Source organism: Triturus cristatus, chromosome 3_1, assembly GCF_964204655.1.
Source record: "Triturus cristatus chromosome 3_1, aTriCri1.1, whole genome shotgun sequence".
NCBI lineage: Eukaryota > Metazoa > Chordata > Amphibia > Caudata > Salamandridae > Triturus > Triturus cristatus.
Window position 1 is genome coordinate 729,699,865 of NC_140583.1, and position 19,344 is coordinate 729,719,208.

At 42.8% G+C, this 19,344-nt stretch overlaps 1 protein-coding gene and 1 long non-coding RNA gene across 4 annotated transcripts in view; one reads left to right on the top strand and one right to left on the bottom strand.

Moving 5' to 3' along the window:
* CRACR2B (calcium release activated channel regulator 2B) overlaps window positions 1–19,344 on the top strand; it is a 351,421-nt gene that overhangs the window by 279,107 nt on the left and 52,970 nt on the right. For all 3 annotated transcript variants that reach the window (XM_085644880.1, XM_085644882.1, XM_085644881.1), the window contains 3 exons: window positions 279–425; window positions 1,227–1,317; window positions 3,127–3,222. In XM_085644880.1, coding sequence (XP_085501006.1) covers window positions 279–425; window positions 1,227–1,317; window positions 3,127–3,222 — 334 coding nt within the window. The remainder of the gene's footprint in view (window positions 1–278; window positions 426–1,226; window positions 1,318–3,126; window positions 3,223–19,344) is intronic.
* Window positions 15,100–19,344, bottom strand: part of LOC146860885 (uncharacterized) — a 260,095-nt gene continuing 255,850 nt past the window's right edge. The window contains exon 3 of the long non-coding RNA XR_014978885.1: window positions 15,100–16,055. This is a non-coding gene — a long non-coding RNA (uncharacterized LOC146860885). The remainder of the gene's footprint in view (window positions 16,056–19,344) is intronic.

A 19,344-nucleotide genomic window follows, 5' to 3' on the forward strand; every position in this document is an offset into this window, starting at 1 on the left:
TGATTCCAGCACCATGATAGCTCAAGAATGCATTTGACCTTGCAACCAAAGGCTTGTTTCAAGTCACTGATCAATGGGAATAGGGTTAGAGGTTCTAAATGTGCAGATGCTGCTTGACCTTAAACCATACACAATAAGACATCTCTCAAACCTCTATTGTAATTTTCCAATGGAGGGTCATTACATGACCCCAGCTTCAGTTCAAGGTCTAGGTAAGTGTACTGTAAGAATCTGCTAATTCAAATGAGCCCACCTTGCCTTTTTCGTTTTGTTCCTAGTCAGAGAGAAGTGAGGGAGCTTTGGGCCCGGCTTCGGAAGGATCGACCGGAGCTTCTTGCCAATTTTGAAGAATTTCTGTATCGAGTTTCCTCCTATATCAGGGAAGTGCATCACGAGAAGGAAACCATGGAGCAGGCTCTGAAACGGTGAGGAGCTTTGGAGGGGGATGAAATATTTGACTGAAGTTTCAAATACAAAAATCATGTCCAAATGAAACAGCCAGGTCTCCATGTGTTATGCAATGGAACATTGACTATCAACTTCAATCACTGGGTGCATTCATAGCATGCCAGGTTATGTCATCCTATGTTTTGTTATGCCGTTTTCAGTTAATGATTAACTTTACATCATCACAACAGTGTTTGTGACCCAGATTCCCGGTGCATTCCTGCAGCACATCCACTGTGAACGAATTCTCCCTGACTCCATTAGCTGTAACCCAGCAATCACCCAACTACTGCCACTGCCATACTGCATTCATCAAGCCACTCTCTTTATGGTCAGACATTCAATTCATCTGTGATTTATTTACTGCAGCACAGTTACTGTGTCCTACGCGTAGACCTTCTCAATCTATGTAAGTCATCCATTTCTGCCTACAGTCAATCAACATCATAGCATAGAAATACATTTGTTGGCATCAGTGATGTAATTTAGAATAACTGCTTACATGAGGTAGTCATGTGTGTGACAACATTACTGAAATCACAACATGCACTTTGCCATGAAATCTTCGGATGTGCGCACTGCAATAATTGTGGCGGGGAAGTTAAAGGGTAAGATGCAACTGGAAGACAACGGTGTTAATTCTTCATGAAGGGTTACACTTACTTCCTATCTTTCCCATCATTTTCAACTTTCATTTCTCTAGTGTAGGAGTGTTTTTAATTTTTTCTTCTCCTGAACCCTATGAAAACCCGCCTGATGGCCATTCTTCCCCTTTTCAGAAAAGAGACAGACCATGGGCGAGAAGTGCGCAGCCTTTATGAAGAGATGGAGCAGCAGATTAAAATCGAGAAGGAGCGTTTACTGGGCAAGGTAAGGTAACTCCACCCAGGCTGATTCTGATAAACACAGTCACCACTGGGGAGACAGTACCAGGGGAAAGGTCATGATTGACCAGAATGGACAGGTCGTGTTTTGTTCCTTTATCCATTCATTCCCACTTTGCTTTCCATCTTCTTCCCTAACCCCTTATTCTGCCAATACTTCCTCTTTTCACTGCAGATGCTTCCTGTGCCTAATCCTAATTTCCCATGATATTTCCATTACTTCCTGATCCTAGGTCCAGGCGATGTTGAGTGACATACTGTCTATCCCAATGCAAGCAAACGTCAAAGTCAAATAATCAATGCAGGGCCTCTCCGAGTTGGGAAGGCCCGCAAGAACCCTGTAAGGCCCATGTGTGTAGCTATGCTTCCTGTCTCGTGAAACCCTGAAACCGGTCCCAGGATGCTTGTTTCCAGTCCAGGGAGGACCTGGCTTGGCAGTTCGGGCTGGACTGTTCCCATGAGGCACAGGGTCAAGACTGATATGCATATGGCTGGGTTCAAACTGGAATGGCATGGTGAGCAAAAAAACGATGGATTTAGGCCCAGATCTACGTACTGGGGTGAATGTATGACATTGTTCTGCATTCTGTCCATCAACTGTTGTTTTTGCATCGTGTGCTTTCCTGCCAGCGGCTCCCTTATTCGCCGTCTCCTCATCTAATACATGTCATTATGCGCTAACCTACTCTCTGTCCCCAGTCTCAGGGATCATCACTTCACTGGCATTAATCTTTTTCATAAGTGATCTCTGTCACTTAACCCCCCCTTATTGCCCAGCAGGTAAATTGTGCGTTTCAGACCATGAGGCCAATCATCATTCTGCAAAAGGTAAATGTGGGTCGGTGATACAAGGGCATGTGCACCAGGGTATTGTCAAATGCGCCAATACCCCAGTTTTTGGTGATTCACGACTTTTTAGGTCTGACCTTTGAGACCGCTTGAGCTCTTCCACAGACTATATGTTTTTCCTGAAGAATCACCCATAACATACATACAAACATAGAGGAGTTTTTAAACAGTGGGCTTCATCCATTGATCTGTTAAATTTACCAACAATAGTATTCAGCAGAGGGCAGTGGTCAGCCCACTTTGCCTATTGGCTCCGTTCTCTTTGAGTGACTGCACAAAGCCTGTGCACATTGTTCACGTCCGACTAAAATAGTTCCTTTCTCTTTTGTTACAAAGCTGGTTCAAACTGTGTTTTTTTATATTAACTTTAAATACTGGCTATTTATTTTGACTGCACTTCTTTTTAAAGTTCATGTTATAAAGTATTTAAGTGACATTGCAACAGTACAGCTAACTATGACTCCTTTGCTTGCTTAGGTAGTGATTTATTCTTGCCTCCAATAGTAATAAAAATAATAATAAAATGCATGGAACAACTGACAGGCTCATTGTCAGAAAAACATAGCTATATGTGAATGTTTTTGAAAAATTTAAATTGTTATTTTGAAGCGGCCATGTTCGGGTGACAGAATGTTTTCTTTTTTTCCTGTTTTTCTTTTTGTTGCACATGCTTACGATAAAAGGTCATAAAATAGCACTGCACCAGCATGCCAAGGCATTTTTAGATTCTGGGTATTTTCTGCTGCTGCTCAACTCTTTTGCTGGCACCTGATGTGCAGGTTCTCAGTTGCCATCTCGGTATCACCTTTTGCTCCCTACTTCCAGGAAGCCAGGCTGATCAAAAAGGTGTCGCGCCCGGCACTGGCCTCACATGTCCTGAATGCTTCACTCTTGCTCCTCAATCATGTTGACAATATGGATGTGTGTCTCTGCCCCTCTCCCACAGGATTCTTCAAAGCACAATGGTAGAAACACATTACTACAGAAGGAGTTGAGGAGCAAGGAGCAGGAGCTGGAGAACATCGTCTCCCGCCAGAAGCAGGTATGCTGGATTGAGCGTGTAAAACATTGTTGTCTGGTTGATAGGATCAATGGCGGCTGCTACCGAATGGGGGTGGTGAGGTGGAGGGAGAGGAATGAAAAAAAGATATAGCACTTACCTGGGTACTGCTGCCGCCTCTCCTCCGTCCTCTTCTCTTCTGACTTCCAGCATCACGGAAGCTCCCAGACTCCCACAGCCAATCACAACACTGCTGTCTCCAGCATGCCAGCAGCATCATGATTGGTCTGTGTACCCTGGTTAAGCGCTCAGACGGGGAGTGGGAGCCTGTGCATGTTCTCCACCCAGCTGTGCATTACAGCCAGGTGGAGAAAATGCTAAGTGCTCATGACTGTATGGCGGCCCAAGATGGATTGCCAAACCGTCATTCACACAAGAGAATGCCCACCATTCCCCCCTCCCCCTGCTCTGGCCAGTCCAGCTGAGGCCCGCCCCACCCCTAGAATGTAAGCCAACTGAGCCAGTACAGGAAAATAAAATGATGATAACATTGGGTTATTAACATTTTATTTTTCAGTTTTCGAACTGCTCCGAGAGCGGTGGGGCGCCCCTGGATGGGAGGCTCCTCTCTTGCCTTCACCGACCAGGTGGGGGCTGTTTGACAAAGTTAATTTTAAACGTTGAAAATATACCCATCATAGGATCCCTCTTAAAAATTGAGATTTCCAATTTCTTATTTAATTCAAGCAATAGGTAGAAAAATCATAGATTTCTAATTATTCTCCAGTTTGGCAGATTTTACACCAGCAGTTAGCGCGCCATGAAAGGGCACGTTTTTAAGAGATAATTCATCACAACTTTGTTTTCTGTCACCTACATCCTAAGGAGTGGTTTTCCCAGGTGGGAAGAAGCTGCCTTCAGAGCCTGTTTAATATCACTAAAGTTAAGTGTACATATTGGAAGTGAAGACAAATGGGAACGTTTGTTAATATCCATCAAGTTACAGATTGTAGCCACTACCCTAGTAATACGCTTTGAACACTAAACCTTACTACGGCTGAAAATACGTCAAATGGGCAAAGAAGCGGATTGTGCGAATCACAATTTGCCATTTTCCTCTGCAGATAGCATTTTTTGCCTTTTGGTCCACATGAATGTTTGTGAATTAGTCCCTGTGTGTGTGTGTTTTATGTTTATTTTTTACCAAAGAAAGCCCCCTCCTCATTTAATCCTAGAAGATGAAAGAACAACGTGAAATGATAATTTTATTAGAAAAATATCACCAGATATAACCAAGTTCAAGAAAATATCTAGCAATGTTTTTTGCTGCTCAACTAAAGCTGGCATAATCTAGCAGAAAAAATATATACATTTGTGTATCCATCACTATGTGCTGCATATTGGTAGGGTTACCATCTGCCAACATCCAGTTCAGTTTTCAAAATTATGTCAGAGGGAATGCATGCATATGGGTCTGGATGGAAGTGCTTTAATCAGAGAAAACAGGTCTTGCCAAAACGTGTCCTGGCATAAAAGGAAGCTTAATACACTGTTGTTTGAGAATTTCTTACAAATAGATGGCAACTGTAGGTAAGTTTGAGGCACCAACATTTCTGTCCGCTTTAGGTCGAGCCTACTTGGCAGTGTATGGGCTGTCTATTGCGAGGCATATTTTGCTTACCCAGAAAATAGAGGGGCTTGAAGCCCACTTATTGCTTACCACTGGTTGGCTTGTCAATCTCATTTGCCGACTTCTTATTTGTGACCCTGCTTGCCAATCTTATGTTTGTGTTATGCGATTCTGCGAAATGACTCATATAGCCTCATTAAAGGCTTTTTTTTTTTACAACAAATCTTCCAAGGTACCAAATGGGCGAAGCCCAGTGAGCATCAAACACGCAATAATCAAATCGTACAAATCCAAGGCACCAATCGTACAAATCCAAGGCACCAGAAAGGTCTGCTGAACATCAGACCCAATCCCCCACCCCCCACCCACACACCACACACCCTATATACCACAGCACATGAACTACAAGCAGATATGCCCTCCCTCCCCTGCACACCTTGATTTCCTCAAACCAGTGAATTACTCACAACCAATCTATCTAAGGGATCTCTGGATGGCGTGGGCCCCAATAGTGACAAGTCAATACCCCTGCAGGTGGCCCAGCGTGCCCAAATATTCTTATGCTTCTGCGGGCAGCCATGTGCCTAAAAGACCACAACCTCAGCCGACATACAGCGGTCCATCACCCTCTTCCAGACCCCTATACTGGGCGGGGATGTATCTTTCCAGTGTTGAGCAATGTCACGTTTGGCAAGTGTGAGTCCCAGAAACAATAAATGGCGCTTAGATCTGTTTCCCCCTATATCGTCGGTGCCATGCCGAAGGATCAGCCTAGGTTCAGCGGGAATATCCCACGCCAAAACCTGCCCTAGACAAGACCGTACACCTGACCAGAAGTGCTGCATGAAGAAAGGATCCCTCCTCCGACTCACAGCGGAGACACACGGGGGATGAAACGGCACTCATTTTATACAGGCATGAACGAGTCTAATATACTCTATGAAGGTACTTAAACTGAATCAACCTGTATCGGGTAGAAACAGCTGAATACCGGGGACTGCCAACGCCTCAGCCCAATCATCGTCTGTAAGTGTGGGAACATCCGCCTCCCATGTCGCCCAAGTACGGTGTAAAGTGGTGGTGGAGTGTGTAGTGATCGTTTGGTAAATCTGTCGGATTTTATGCGCACCTAAGTCCCCCATGAGCCATCGACCTTCCAGCGGGTGAAACTCTGGAAGAGTTGTGAGGCCTGGTAGGAGAGGGGAATAGCATGTCGGAGCTGCAGGTATTTGTGGAATTGCGTTTTATGGAGGTGAAAATCGTTTTGCAGCTTTTTGAAGGATTTGAGAGTAGACCCCTGCGTTATGTCACCCAACGCAGAGATCCCGATATCATCCCATCTACGGAACCCCTCAAGTGTTGAGACTGATCTAAGGCGTGAGCCATGCCACAGGGGCATCGCCGCGGTCAGTCTGCCCCACCACCCCATTTGTCTGACCACTCGCCTCCAGATCTGAATGACGAGCCGATAAGCCGGGGGAAGGTCCGCTAGTGACGAGGAACTGTATAAGAAATGAAGCAGTGGTGTTTCATCCAGGAAGATTCGTTCTACTGCGTAGGCAGTATCCGCCCAGGAGCCACACCACCAGTCGTTTATCACAAGAAGATGCGATGCCCAATAATAAGCCTGGACATCGGCTGCGGCGATCCCGCTGCAGTACGTAGATTGGATACACGTGGCCAGTGCCACCATGACCGCACTTTCCCCCCAGAGAAACCGATTCAACAGCGCATTGATTTGACGAAACCACGACAGGGGAATCGTAAAGGGATCATTTTGTAGCCGATAAAGCACGCGCGGCAGAGATACCATTTTGAATATGGCGGATCTGCCGTATAACGAGAGGGGGAGCTGAGACCAGACCGTCGTCTCATCTCGAACTGTTGGAAACAGTGGGGCAATATTACAGGCCCAAGCTTCAGTAAGGCATCACGCAATATGCACCCCGAGATATCGGAAACTCGCCTCCGCAATGATCAGCTGCGAGGCCTAGGCCTGAGATCGCTGGTCTCCGCAAATAGGAAACAGAGTGGACTTGGACGGATTAGCGTAGAGCCCGGAGGTTTCCCCGAAGATCCGCAGGATCTACAGCACCCGTGGCCCAGATACCCAGGGATCCGACATAAAGAACAAGACATCGTCCGCTTAAAGGGCTATCCTTTTTAAAGGCTTTTTTTTTTTCACTTTAGCTACGCTGCACAGCATTGCTCCACAGCATCTTAGATGCTGTGCAGCAAGTTTAAAAAAACATTGCCAAAGCCAGTAGGTCACAAAGACGAAACATATTGGCTTTCCCAGTGCTTGTTATTACTTTTGTACCATCTTCAATTTTTTTGTTACATTGATATTTAAGTGAGGAAGTATCAGGTATTAAGCATCTGCTACAGCTGTCTGTGGGAACCAGTATTTGGACCCTTGGGATGTAGGTAGTGAGTGTAATATTTTCATAAATTAAGATAGATTGGTGTTATGGACGTCACTAATCAAACATCACTAGTTGTAATATACATATTTGAAATTCATGATTGTTTACATGGGACTCCTTTTTCTAACAATGATTACATTGCATCTTTGATATTCAAAAACCTTTTGTAAAACATTTGTATCAACAACCATCAGACACAGAAAAGAAAAACACAATTCTGCACACATGATTGTGTAGTCCTATGATAAAGTCCATCAAAATGGCCAGGTTGAGTTAAAAGGAGATTTTTAATAAATATCAGTGCAAAAAACTTGATGAATGTGACAAGGTGCAAGAATAGTTACACAGTCAATAGTTATTTTGGTCACATCAGAACAATTACCTAGGTCTTCATCAAGACATACAATTTAGGATTGTGACTAAAAACCCCAATCGATCTGGGCAATTATAAAATTGATTTGAAAATGCATTTGAGTCTGAAATTAGTGGGTCACAAGAATTTGTCCTAATACTTCCTATTGGCAACTTTTTATCCAGCTTAATTCTTGGAAGCATGCCTTCGGGATGCTTTACATCATATTCTTATAAAAAATATGGTGAAGCCACAGAAGTTACTCCATCCTGGATTCCCCCAGGTGTCTAGTTTTCAAAAATGTGCATGTTTGCTAGGTTTTCCCTGGTGCCGACTAAGTTAGGGCCCAAAAGTCATAGTTACACACTTTGCAAAGAAAGGGTCAGTTTGCACTAGACCTACCCACACAATTGAGGTACCATTTTTATTGGGAGAGTTGGGGAATGCTGGGAGGAAGGAAGTTTGTGGCTCCCTGCAGATTCCAGAACTTTCTGTCACAGAAATGTGAGAAAATGTGTTTCTTTGGTCAAAGTTTAAGGTTTGCAAAAGATTTTGGGTAAAAAAAAACCTGGTGAGAGCCACACAAGTCACCTAGTTTTAGTGGCTAGTTTTAAAAATGGCTAGTTTTAAAAATGTGCAAGTTTGCTAGGTTTCCCCAGTGTGCCGGCTGAGTGAATGCCCAAAAACCACAGCTACACACTTTGCAAAGAAAGGGTCAGTTGTGAGTGGAAAAATGTGATGTATCCATATTGCGTTTTAGGCTGTTTCCTGCCACGGGCACTAGGCCTACCCACACAATTGAGGTACTGTTCTTATCGGGAGACTTGGGAAATGCTGGGTGGAAGGACATTTGTGGCTCTTCAAAGAATTCCACAACTTTCCATCACATAAATATGAGGAAAATGTTTTATTTTAAGTTTGAGGTTTGATAGGGATTATGGGTAAAAAAAACCTGGTGAGAGCCAAGTAGGTCACCCCACCCTGGTCTAGTTAGTAAAAATGTACACGTTTGGTAGGTCTTCCCAGGTGCCAGCTGAGTTGGGGCTCAAAATCCAGTTACCCACTTTGCATAGAAAGGGTGAGTTCTGAGAGGAAAAATGTGATGATCCATGCTGTGTTTTGGGCCGTTTACTGTTGTGGGCACTAGGCCTATCCACACAACTGAGGTACCAGGTTACTTTCTTGTAGTTCTAGTTCTGTATTTTAGAAACCTTCATTGAAGTCAAAACCGATCCACCTGCCTAATTGACTAGGTGCCTTTGAACAGTAGAAACACCGTCTGCCAGGTAGTCACCATAAAAGTCAATTTCTAGTAGAATGCATCACAAGCAGGGGAAGCCCCTCTACAGCCTAAAAGCTCGAGAAGGACGTGAGGCGGAGCCCGACTGCAAGCCCACACCAAGGTTGATGTGTGAACAAAGAACACATGGAAATCTCTCCAACTCCCATGCTGTGCTGTCGAACGCGGAGTACCCAGGGGGGACCAGTAAACTAGTTAGGTAAGCACAGGTAGACAGCAACCCACACAGTGAGTTGCTCTTCAGCATAACAACGTTTGACAGGTTTTAAGCTTTTTGCACCTCAGATGCTGCAATGAAGTTGTCTCTCTGGAGTGTGACAGCCTACATTTTGGAAAAACCTTGGATTGGATGGGCTTACAAAAGGGTGCTGATCATTGCTGGGACATATGGACTTTTTCACCTTATGATTATAATTATATGGGCAAATACATTAAAATGAAGTGTTCCAGGGTCCATTCTCACAGCAGGTTAGCAGAACTAGTACTACAAGCAAATAACCTTTTCTTTTTCTCAGTAGAATGACATATGAACTTAAGTTTCCAGGGGTGTGAGTGTTTGTTATTTAGTTCATTTGTCATGCATTGGAATAAATTACATGTGTTGGACTTAATTTTAAAGGCAGAGAGAGCCCGATTTATTATTCCGCAGATGGCCCATTGTTTTGCCAGGGTGACAGGGTAGACTACTCCGTCCCCCTGGTGGAGGGACCGCCCGCCAAAGTTAGAAATGACCCCCAAGCATTCAGTCATTTATAATGCATTGGCAGGAATTGCTGTCACGGTTGTTCCTGCCAATGCATTCCGCTGTTTAGTGCAGGGATACAACAACATCACACAGCTCTTTACCAAACAGTTTTATATTTTTACTTTCAAAAAAGAAAATACCGAAACAGGATTTTCTTTTTGAAAATACAAAAGGAATGCCCCCTCGCCATGGGAGAGATCTCCCATGGCAAGGGGCATTATTCCTTTTTTACTGTCCCTTACCACCAGTGTGTGCTTTGCAGTGATGGACAGTAAAATAATGGCTATATGTCCAGTCATCCTAATTAGGTGGGTGGACATATAGCCACTTTTTGGCGGCCCAGCGGAGTAAGTAATCACCGCCATAACCAAACCAAAATCGGGCGCGCGGACCATTATGTGGGCAGTATAGGTACTCTATGGCCGTTGCGAGGAGTACCTTGTCCGACAATATATAAATCAGTCCCAGAGTCTTAAAATATGAGTGCTAGCCCACTGCCAGTTTTGATAGGGTTTGTTTAAAAATTACAGCTTTCCCACCAACAGTTTTGTTCAGTCTGTTTTGACATAGAATCTATAACCAGCAGGAACTGACAGGAATAATAAGGTCAAGCAGTGGTTGGGAGAAAGGGTTGCACCATGTTTCATTGAGAGAACACTTTGTGTTGCAGAGCTGATCTGTAATTTAGTTAGGCAGAAAATAGAGACATTAGAAACTAGTTGATATCCCAGACTTGGGCTAGGCTGATATGTGTGAGATTGGTTGGGTATGTTGTGACATATAATAGTTCTGGCTCGCCTATGCTCTAGATGGTGGAGAAAAAAAAGGACTCTTTAAAAGGTAGGCCTGAGAGGGTGTTGTCACATCGAGTTAAGTTGGTAGGAGGCATCAAGACAAAAATTGGAGGCATTGCGAGTCTTTAAGCATGCTCCTATAAAGAGAGCAGGAGAAATCTCCGGTGGGCTTGCTAGGGCAGGATGTCAGAATGTGTCTGAGTATGACTCAATGAGGTATAGGCTGACAGTCATCTGGTTTTCATTATCTAAAAGTATTGGCTGCTTCGTTGATGGATTGCATTAGGGGAGAGAGGTATGAAAATGGTGATTAGCGTGATCGACTTTATAATACAAGATGAATAATTAGGTGAGATATAAATGGGTAGGGAGTAGGCCTTTTTTGCAGCTTCATATAGCGCAAACACGACCTGAAAGTATTGGCGAACTTTACATAGGCACTAGTTACATTATACTAGGTCACATTTTCTGGGGGTACAGTGAGATTATAAGTGATTTGCCCAGAATCACTGGATGTTGAGCCAACGCCGAGATTCAAACTTGGTTCTCAACACCACTTTGACGCTACATCACCTCACCTAGAATAAAATTTATTTTCTGGAGATGGCTCCAAATCCATCCTGGCATGTCTTTCTGATAGCATTAAACCCACCAGTAAAATCGAAAATGAGAGCGGTAACCTACGAGCTATATCAGGAAGGCAATTAGTAGTGTAAGAAGCTAGGTTTGGGGCTGGATGAGTTTCAATAGAAGGGTCCAGGAGAGGAATGCTTCATGTGTCAGAGTAATGCATGGCTGTGGGGAGAGAAAACATACTTCTGTGTGAGAAGGGTTTGCGGTTGCTAGGTCTCAACAGGAGCATTTTTTTGCTCTGCTGTGATGACTTGTGAGGCATTTAAAATCTCCCATAAGTTCTCATAGGGACAGGAATAGGAGAGTGCGGTCTTTCAACAGGCCCAGAATCAGGCAGGATGGCTAGCATACAGTCTTGGGAAATGCAGTCATACGAAGGCTGCTCATCAGCATCCCACTGGCTGTTAGTGAAATACTGAATCCTTAAACACCTATTAACCTGCTATACCCTTCACTACTAACTGTCCTTCAGCAGAAAATGAAGAAAAGTTGAAAGTTTGTTTCTTGCAATCTCATATGGGATACGTTTGTTGCAAGAGGTAGTTGCTGCGCAGAACCCCAGTAATCATCCTCTCAATTGTTTTTGTAGTAAGGCCCTATACAGCTATATTTCTTGTTGGATATGGTATAGATTGTATTTCTTCTGGTATGCCGTGATACCAAGCAGTGGCACTCAGTGATGTGGGATTCTTGGATTAGGGCTGAAAGTCAGATCCATTTTGCCATCTGGTTTCATGGACATTTTTGTTTTTACCTTGATGAATCAACATGTCACCCTGACACATCTGTTGTTAGTCGGGTTTTTCTTGGATCTTAATATCTTTTCTGTTGTAAATGATTGAAGCAGCGACCATCTTCTAGTTGGGAAACAGCCTTAATAACGAATCCTTTACAACGACTGACCTGAACAACTAATCCCAAATAACGACCTTTTTTATGAACCATATCATTAACTACGATTTCCACGAACAACGACTTCCCTAAACCACGAATTAAACGACCTCCTAGCTGGCAATAGATGGCACTATCACAAAGGGAAAGGCGTGATCAGCGAGAGCCGCAGCTGCCGTGATAGTGGCCTTGCGTCAAGGAGGGAGAGTTTGTGTTCAGTAAGGGTTGCCCAATTAAGATTGGCTTACACTGTACCTACCTCACAAAAAAAAAGTTTTAATGCGTTCTGCAGAATCTAAAAACTGTGGTGGCGGAGGATTTAAATGATAATAAAATTGCCGTTTTAGCTAACGGTGTAATTTACTAAATGATTAAATACAAGTTCCTTGTGGCCTACTGTCTATGTTCTGCCTCTTTAGAATGGTCTAAAAGAATGCCAAGTAGAGGACCCAGTTCAGCTAAATAGGACACGTAACACGTCATTGTTTTAAATGACAAAAATGGCCCTGCAACAATGTAGAGCAGCACAACGTGTTTAATAATTAATACCACGACTCACATGGTGAACCTTCAAGGGTGACTTAGAGATATGAGCAGACACTTTATACTAGTACTCGATTGTCTGAAGAGACCCAGTCTGCCTATTTTATCATCCAGAGCTCGGACACGCCCCCATTTCTCTGAGCATGCCTGTAAGCCTCACCTTTCATCTCCTCTGTAAACCCCCTGCCCCTCCTGCTGTGTCTCCACTTACCCTACGCCCCTCTTCCTCTGTAGTTTCCAATATAGTCTACCACCATTGTGTTAGAGGCTCTGCTGGTTTCGTAAAATTTAAGGTGCACGCATACAAGTTTTTGACTTTCTATCACCACTTTGTATGTTATCTTCACAGATGTGCGCTCAGTCAGGGGGAAGTTTGCTGAACAGCCTTTATTAACACAATAAAAAAAAAGAGCTTGTGTAACCGGGAAACAACCTTAATATAAAATACATGTTTAATTTAATTAGTTGATTTTATTCCGTGTTTCAAACATGCGTTTTAATTTAGAGTAGAATGGTATATTCAGGAAATGAGCCAAATGAAAATTTTTTGTTGTTTAGGAAGTCGTTGATAAGAATGTAGTGGTTTGGAAATGCTCGTGATTTAGCATTCGTAGTTTAGGAATTCGTTGTTAAAGTAGTAGTTGGTAAATCATATATCCAACTGTTTTTAGAAGTAGTTTATTGGGTGACATCTTAAGGCCATGCAGCACAACTGCCACTGGCAAATAAAATTCTAAGATAAACAAGTGCTGAATCCCTTGACACAGGCTCCTGAAACTCCATTAAATAGTATGTATTCCACATTAAGACTGAGGATGGTCTTCAACCTTGTTTGAAAAGGAACCAAAACCTCAGCATTGGCAATATTAGACTTTAACTCTATGAAAGCTACCTGTTGACTTTCTCCCCATTCAATGTTCTTGCCTTCCCTGAGTAATAATCCCAAGGGTTCTGTCTTGGGGGCAAAACGTTTTTCAAATTTGGAGCAGTATTCTACTAACCCCATGAAAAAACACAGTTTATCTTTGTCATCAGGTAGACTCGTGTTGAAAATGGCAACTTTTGCTTTAATCTCATCACCTGTAATGAGATATCCTAAATACTCTACCTTTTGCATTATGAGCCTACACTTATCTTTGTGAAATGTCAACAACAAGTCCCTGATTCTTCTCAAAACCTGCTGTAAAACATCATTGTGCATAGGTACAGTGGCCCAAAAGACTTGTATGGCATCTTGGAAGAAGAGGACGTTCTTAACCCCTGCCAAATCAGAGGCCATACGTTTTTGGAAGGCACTGGCCGCTAAAACCAATCTAAATGGCAGCCGTGTGAATTGGAGTGCCCAATCTGTTGTGATGAATGCAGTCAAGGCCTTTGAGGCAGGAGCTTTATTTGATTGTGCACACTCCGTAGGTCTATTTTCGTAAACAATTTCCCCCCAAACAATATCAGTATCAACTGGTTAATGTTAGGGAGTGGAAAACAGTCCAAAACAATATTCCCAATACGGGGTACGCAGAACCTGAGTCAGCCTCCAGATTTCCTTGTGTTGACCACAGAGATATCCACTATCCAGCCTCCACTGGCTCAATCACTCAGTCCTTGGCCATCTGATTTAAAGCAGCTTGAACATCGTCCATGATGGCATTGGAAACTGTGCGGCTGTATGTGAGACAGGCTCTGCACCTTTCCTCTGAATGATTTTGTGCTTATACCTATGTGGGGCAACTTTCCTCGGAATGATTTTGTGCTTATACCTATGTGGGGCAACCAACTTTCCTCGGAATGATTTTGTGCTTATACCTATGTGGGGCAACTTTCCTCCGAATGATTTTGTGCTTATACCTATGTGGGGCAACTTTCCTCGAAATGATTTTGCGCTTATACCTATGTGGGGTCCACAAAAACAGGGGTAAAATTTGATAGAAGGGAATTTATCTCTGAATCATCAAAAATCTTAACTTGGTCTTTTGGCCTACAATTGACCATGATGCAAAGGTCATATTGATGGATCCAGGCTAAGAAGGAGTTGTTAGATGGCTATGGCAGTGCTTGAGAGCTGGTGCTCTGAGTGAACACTGAACACTGAGTAAGGCCACATTGAAAGGGAGCACATGTAAGTGGTTGCGGTGAGAGGTAGACGTAGGACGCTTTTAAAACAGAGCAGTCATCATTGCTTTAGTTGACAGATGAAGGTGTTACTATACCATGTGGTTGCTGCTGTATTTCCCCAATGAATCACCAAAAGAAAGTTGGATTTACAATAATAGGCAGTCAAAGGCAGATTCATGACTCTTTTAAAACAGAGCATTCATTCGTGCAGTAATTGAAAAATGAAGGGTTATCCAAACACTGTTTCTAACAACAGTTGAAGATTTCAAAGCAAGTAGGGAAGGGCTGGTACAGTTCATAAATCGACAGTCCTGAAACTTGTGTCTTAGCAAGCTTGAAATAAATTTTGTGCAGAGTAGGGTAAAAAAGAGGTTAATTCCTACCAATTTTTAGTAGCTTGAGAACAGAGTCATCAGGGCTGTTCTCCTGGGGATGTGCCAGACCAAATAATCGCCGAAAGATTGTTGTAATTAGTTGAAGCAGAGTCTAGTTTGAAGAAGTAGTTTATTGGGCAAAAAGCCTGTGACACCTTAATGCCAGGCACCACAGCTGCAACTGGCAAATTCAACTCTAAGATAAACAAGTGAGGGAGCAGGGTATTTTATACCTTAATCGTCGTATGTAATCATTAATTAAACCCTACCACTGGTCGTATGGACCTTTGTTCATCGCCAAGGAAGTAAGGAGCAATCATCTACATCAGTCCAATAACATGTTAACTTGTAAATGACTTTTAGTGCAGTCAGTAAATAGAATTAGTGTAAGTTAAAGGGTTTTAATGTCTGTTTCAGGCTTCTTAATGTTATTCAGCAAGAATTAATTTTATGAGCATCATCATTAGAAATGAACATAGTCCTAAAATTGATATTTCACTATAAAGTAAGATAATATAATAGTCAAAACAATAGTAATGATCGTTATAATGCAGCAAGCGAGTTCTATAAAGGAAATTCCCTAATCTAAATTAAATTGGAATAATGAGAGAAAAGGTGTCAGTTCAGATACACGATAAAGAGTTCTGATGAGAGAAATCAATGTGCAGGTATAAAACCTTTGCATAATTAGCTTGAAAGTATTCTCAGCTCTTAATCAGCAGACTATCAATGAAAATAAGTTAGGCAACCTCTCATTAAGAGAAATATCAGAAACTCAAAGATGAGTCTCCAGTCAGAGAGGAAGGAATCCGGCTGTTAATTTAAGAACATGCACTAATATAAACACACAATAGTCTATGTTGCAACATTATTTTCTTTCATCTTCGACATACTCCAATAGAATTTTCGCAAACTTCTGGGAATAGGCAAACTCCCCATTTTCCAAGACTGGCAGAATAGTCTTTAGACATTGAAAAGTTACAGCGTTGATATCCTGTAGTCCATACTGTTCTTCTCATGACTCATTCTTCCTGTTACCTCCTCTTCTCCCGGTGCCAAGCTCACTATCAGTTGCCTAATACAAAACAAGTCATTAGTCACTAACTAGCAGAAGGCTTCTGGAAAAGTACAACATCTGCAGAAAAGCCAAAAAAACATATCTCTTGCAAATAAAGATTCAACATGAAAACTGGCCTTTGAATGTAATGCATTATTTTCTGTTCTCGGGTGCTCGAAGGGGTAACTTACATCAGCCCTTTTACTTCATGCTTTGGCCTTAAATTATTAAGTATGAGTACCTACTATAAATTAAGTGTTAAGTATATGTACTTATTTAAAGGTAGGCTTTGCGCATTATTAACAAACGGCACTTTATTTGGAAAATAACATTTCACGCCATGACAAGTATGGAATCCAGTGACACAGGCACCTGGGACCCCATTACATAGTACTTATTCCAGGGTAAGACAATACACACCAAGTATTCCACAGTAAAACAATATAACAGTTTCATACTGAGATCTGGCCAGTCTAATCTTCTATGAGCAGTGCTAAGAGAAAATATGTTTGACTACCCTACTTCGTACTTGTCTAATGATTGGCATTTTTAGATGTATTTTGTACAGGGTAGGCTTCGTTCAGTCCATTGCTCATAAATAGAGGGATAGCTTTTTTTTATCTATCTAAGTTCCTTGCACCTTATTTAACAGTTTCCTCCCTAATCTTGTGTTTGACCTGTCCCTGGAGCGTTACTTCTTTACAGAATTTCTGACTGGATATCTTGTATCATTCCACTGCTGCAGTGAGGAGACTACTTTTTTATTGTCTTTCATCACTCCATGTGAGCGTGCATCACTTTCTTCACTCGGTGTCCATCTGCTCGACTTCCCTTACCCACCTGCTCATCCATTGCTCCATCACCACCCCTTTAACTGTTTTTGGTAAAAAATTGTCAAAAAAGGCATTAAGGGCCAGATGTATGACCATTTTTTGCGGTCGCAAAGGGGCATTTGGCCCGTTTGCGACTGCAAAAAAGAGATGCACAATGTACTAACCCTATTTTGCTAGTTGCTAACCTATTAGCAACTCCCAAAATAGGGTTCGCGACTCACTATCGGGAAGGGGCGTGCCAAGTTCATCCCTTCCTAATAGCGAAAGCAAATACCATGTATGAGTGTTTTGCAACCGCATTTGCAGTCGCAAAAAACTCGCAGTTTACCACCTACATCAAGTAGGCGGTAAACTCTTCCTGTTTGCAAATGGGTCCCCAGGGGACCCCTTTCCCTTTGAGAATGGGTGCACAAATATTTTTCAAGCGCAGGCAGTAGTCCCAGGGATCACTGCCTGTCCTTAAAAAATGAAACTGAAAAGTAAAATTTTTCCTATTTAAATGCATCCCGTTTTCCTTTAAGGAAAGAGGGCTGCATTTAAAAAAAAACTGCTTTATTGACAAAGCAGTCCCAGACATGGCCGTCTGCTGACCCCAGCAGGCCACCATCCCTATGAGTGCTAGCCATTCCTGATGGGGTAGCAAATTGCGACAGCCCCATTAATATTCATGAGGCATGCAATTTGCAACCCCATTGGGAATCGCAAACAGTGTTTGAGACACTGTTGTACATTAAATTGTGCAATTTGTCGCAAATTGCGAGTTGCATAATTCAATAGTAGTACATCTGGCCCTAATTGTGCTAGGGTCCAAGAGCTGCACACTGCTGTCTTTTGTTTGCTTCACTGTCTGTTGCTCCTCACCTCTCCTTTTCCCCCTTTATTTTTAATATTTCGACAAAGAGCCAGCCTCTGCACAAGGCTACCAGGCTGCTTACATCTTTCTTTTAGGGCTCATGCTTTTGCTGTTTTAATTTACAATTGTCATTCTGCCCAAGTGGGTGCAAGTGTATGAACAAGCGCCCATATTGGCATGCTTTTTTGTTTTTGGAAAAGCCATTCCAAGATGGTCGCTCACATGTGCACATGTACAATGCCATACCAAGTGGTGATCTAGAAATCATTTTTCTCATAAAGAAGAAACATTCCAAGATGGCCACCCATGCATGCATGTGTTGTATCACAGCTGTTGCCATCTTGGAATGATTTTTCTTTTTGAGAAATGTCATTGCTACATGGCCGTCAGTGTGTCATGATGCATGTATGTGCATGCATTGTGACACTCCGGCCGCCATTTTAGTTTTTTGTTTGTTTTCATAATAGTAATGCAAACAATCATTGGCAAAACCAATAGCTCAGGAAGGGCCCTTTGAAGGCAAGATCTATTGGCTTTGCTAATGTTTGTTGCTCTCTGGTGTTCTTGATAATATAATTAGTTGCACTGTTCTAGACCTTTCCATTTGTTATTTGATAGCCCTATTTTACTACTACAGCGGTCCTTATCTATTGAATGGTAGGTCACTTTAGTGGCTAAAGTTATTAAGAGGGTGAATGTGAGCTGGTGCATGTTTCCATTGATCCCTTTTGGTGTCACTGCTGCAAATGGCCTGGTGGGTATGATCTATAAATCATTTTCTACACGAACAGAGCACAGCTGACAATATCCCAGGTGTAAATTTGTGATTGGCCAGGGCAGAACATGGGCATCTCTGAATCTTGTCTGGGGCAAAAAGTTCTGCGGCTATGACTAGGTCAAAGAGAGCACATTGGAGTATGCAGTAGCCACTAATGTGGCATATGCTCAGGAACCTGTGGTGTGGAACTTGGTCTAGCGAAAGCATGCTAGGATGGAACATGCTCAGGAGGAACCCCAGTGTAGGACAGTTGGGCATTACCACTAAAATAAATTAGTTGCTGGCTGGTGATACCTCAAGTTTACCTTACCCCTCAGAATCATTTCTGAAGAAAGGATGGCTCTAGACCAGGGAGGCAATACAGAGCAGAAGCATGGTGTGAGAATCAATGTCCAGATATTCAGGTCACCACACGGGCTACCAAGTCTGTGAGTTGTTCAGGCGCCTAGGCAGTCACCTCTCTTCTAGTCCTTGGTGAGGTCTGCCTTCCTTCCTTGCCAAGATTGAATCTGGGCACCCCAGCTTGAGAATTGTGGGGAACCCGACCATCATATTAGTTATTTTAGACTAGGAATGGAGGGACTGGCTCTCCACAAGGAGTGTACCCATTCCTGTAGTGAGCGAATAAGCCCATATGGTAAGAATGGTATGGGACTAGGTTGTGGGTAGTCCAAGTCACTTGATGAAAGAAGATACCAGGGAGTCAGGTGATACCCTATTTTACTGCACAGCGCCTCATGTGTGTTATAGCTATTAGGACTGCCTGAGGGAAAGTGTACATTATTCCCTGTACGAGAGCAGGTTTGACGTTAGGATCCTATCTGGATTGGTCTGGTTGGGCCT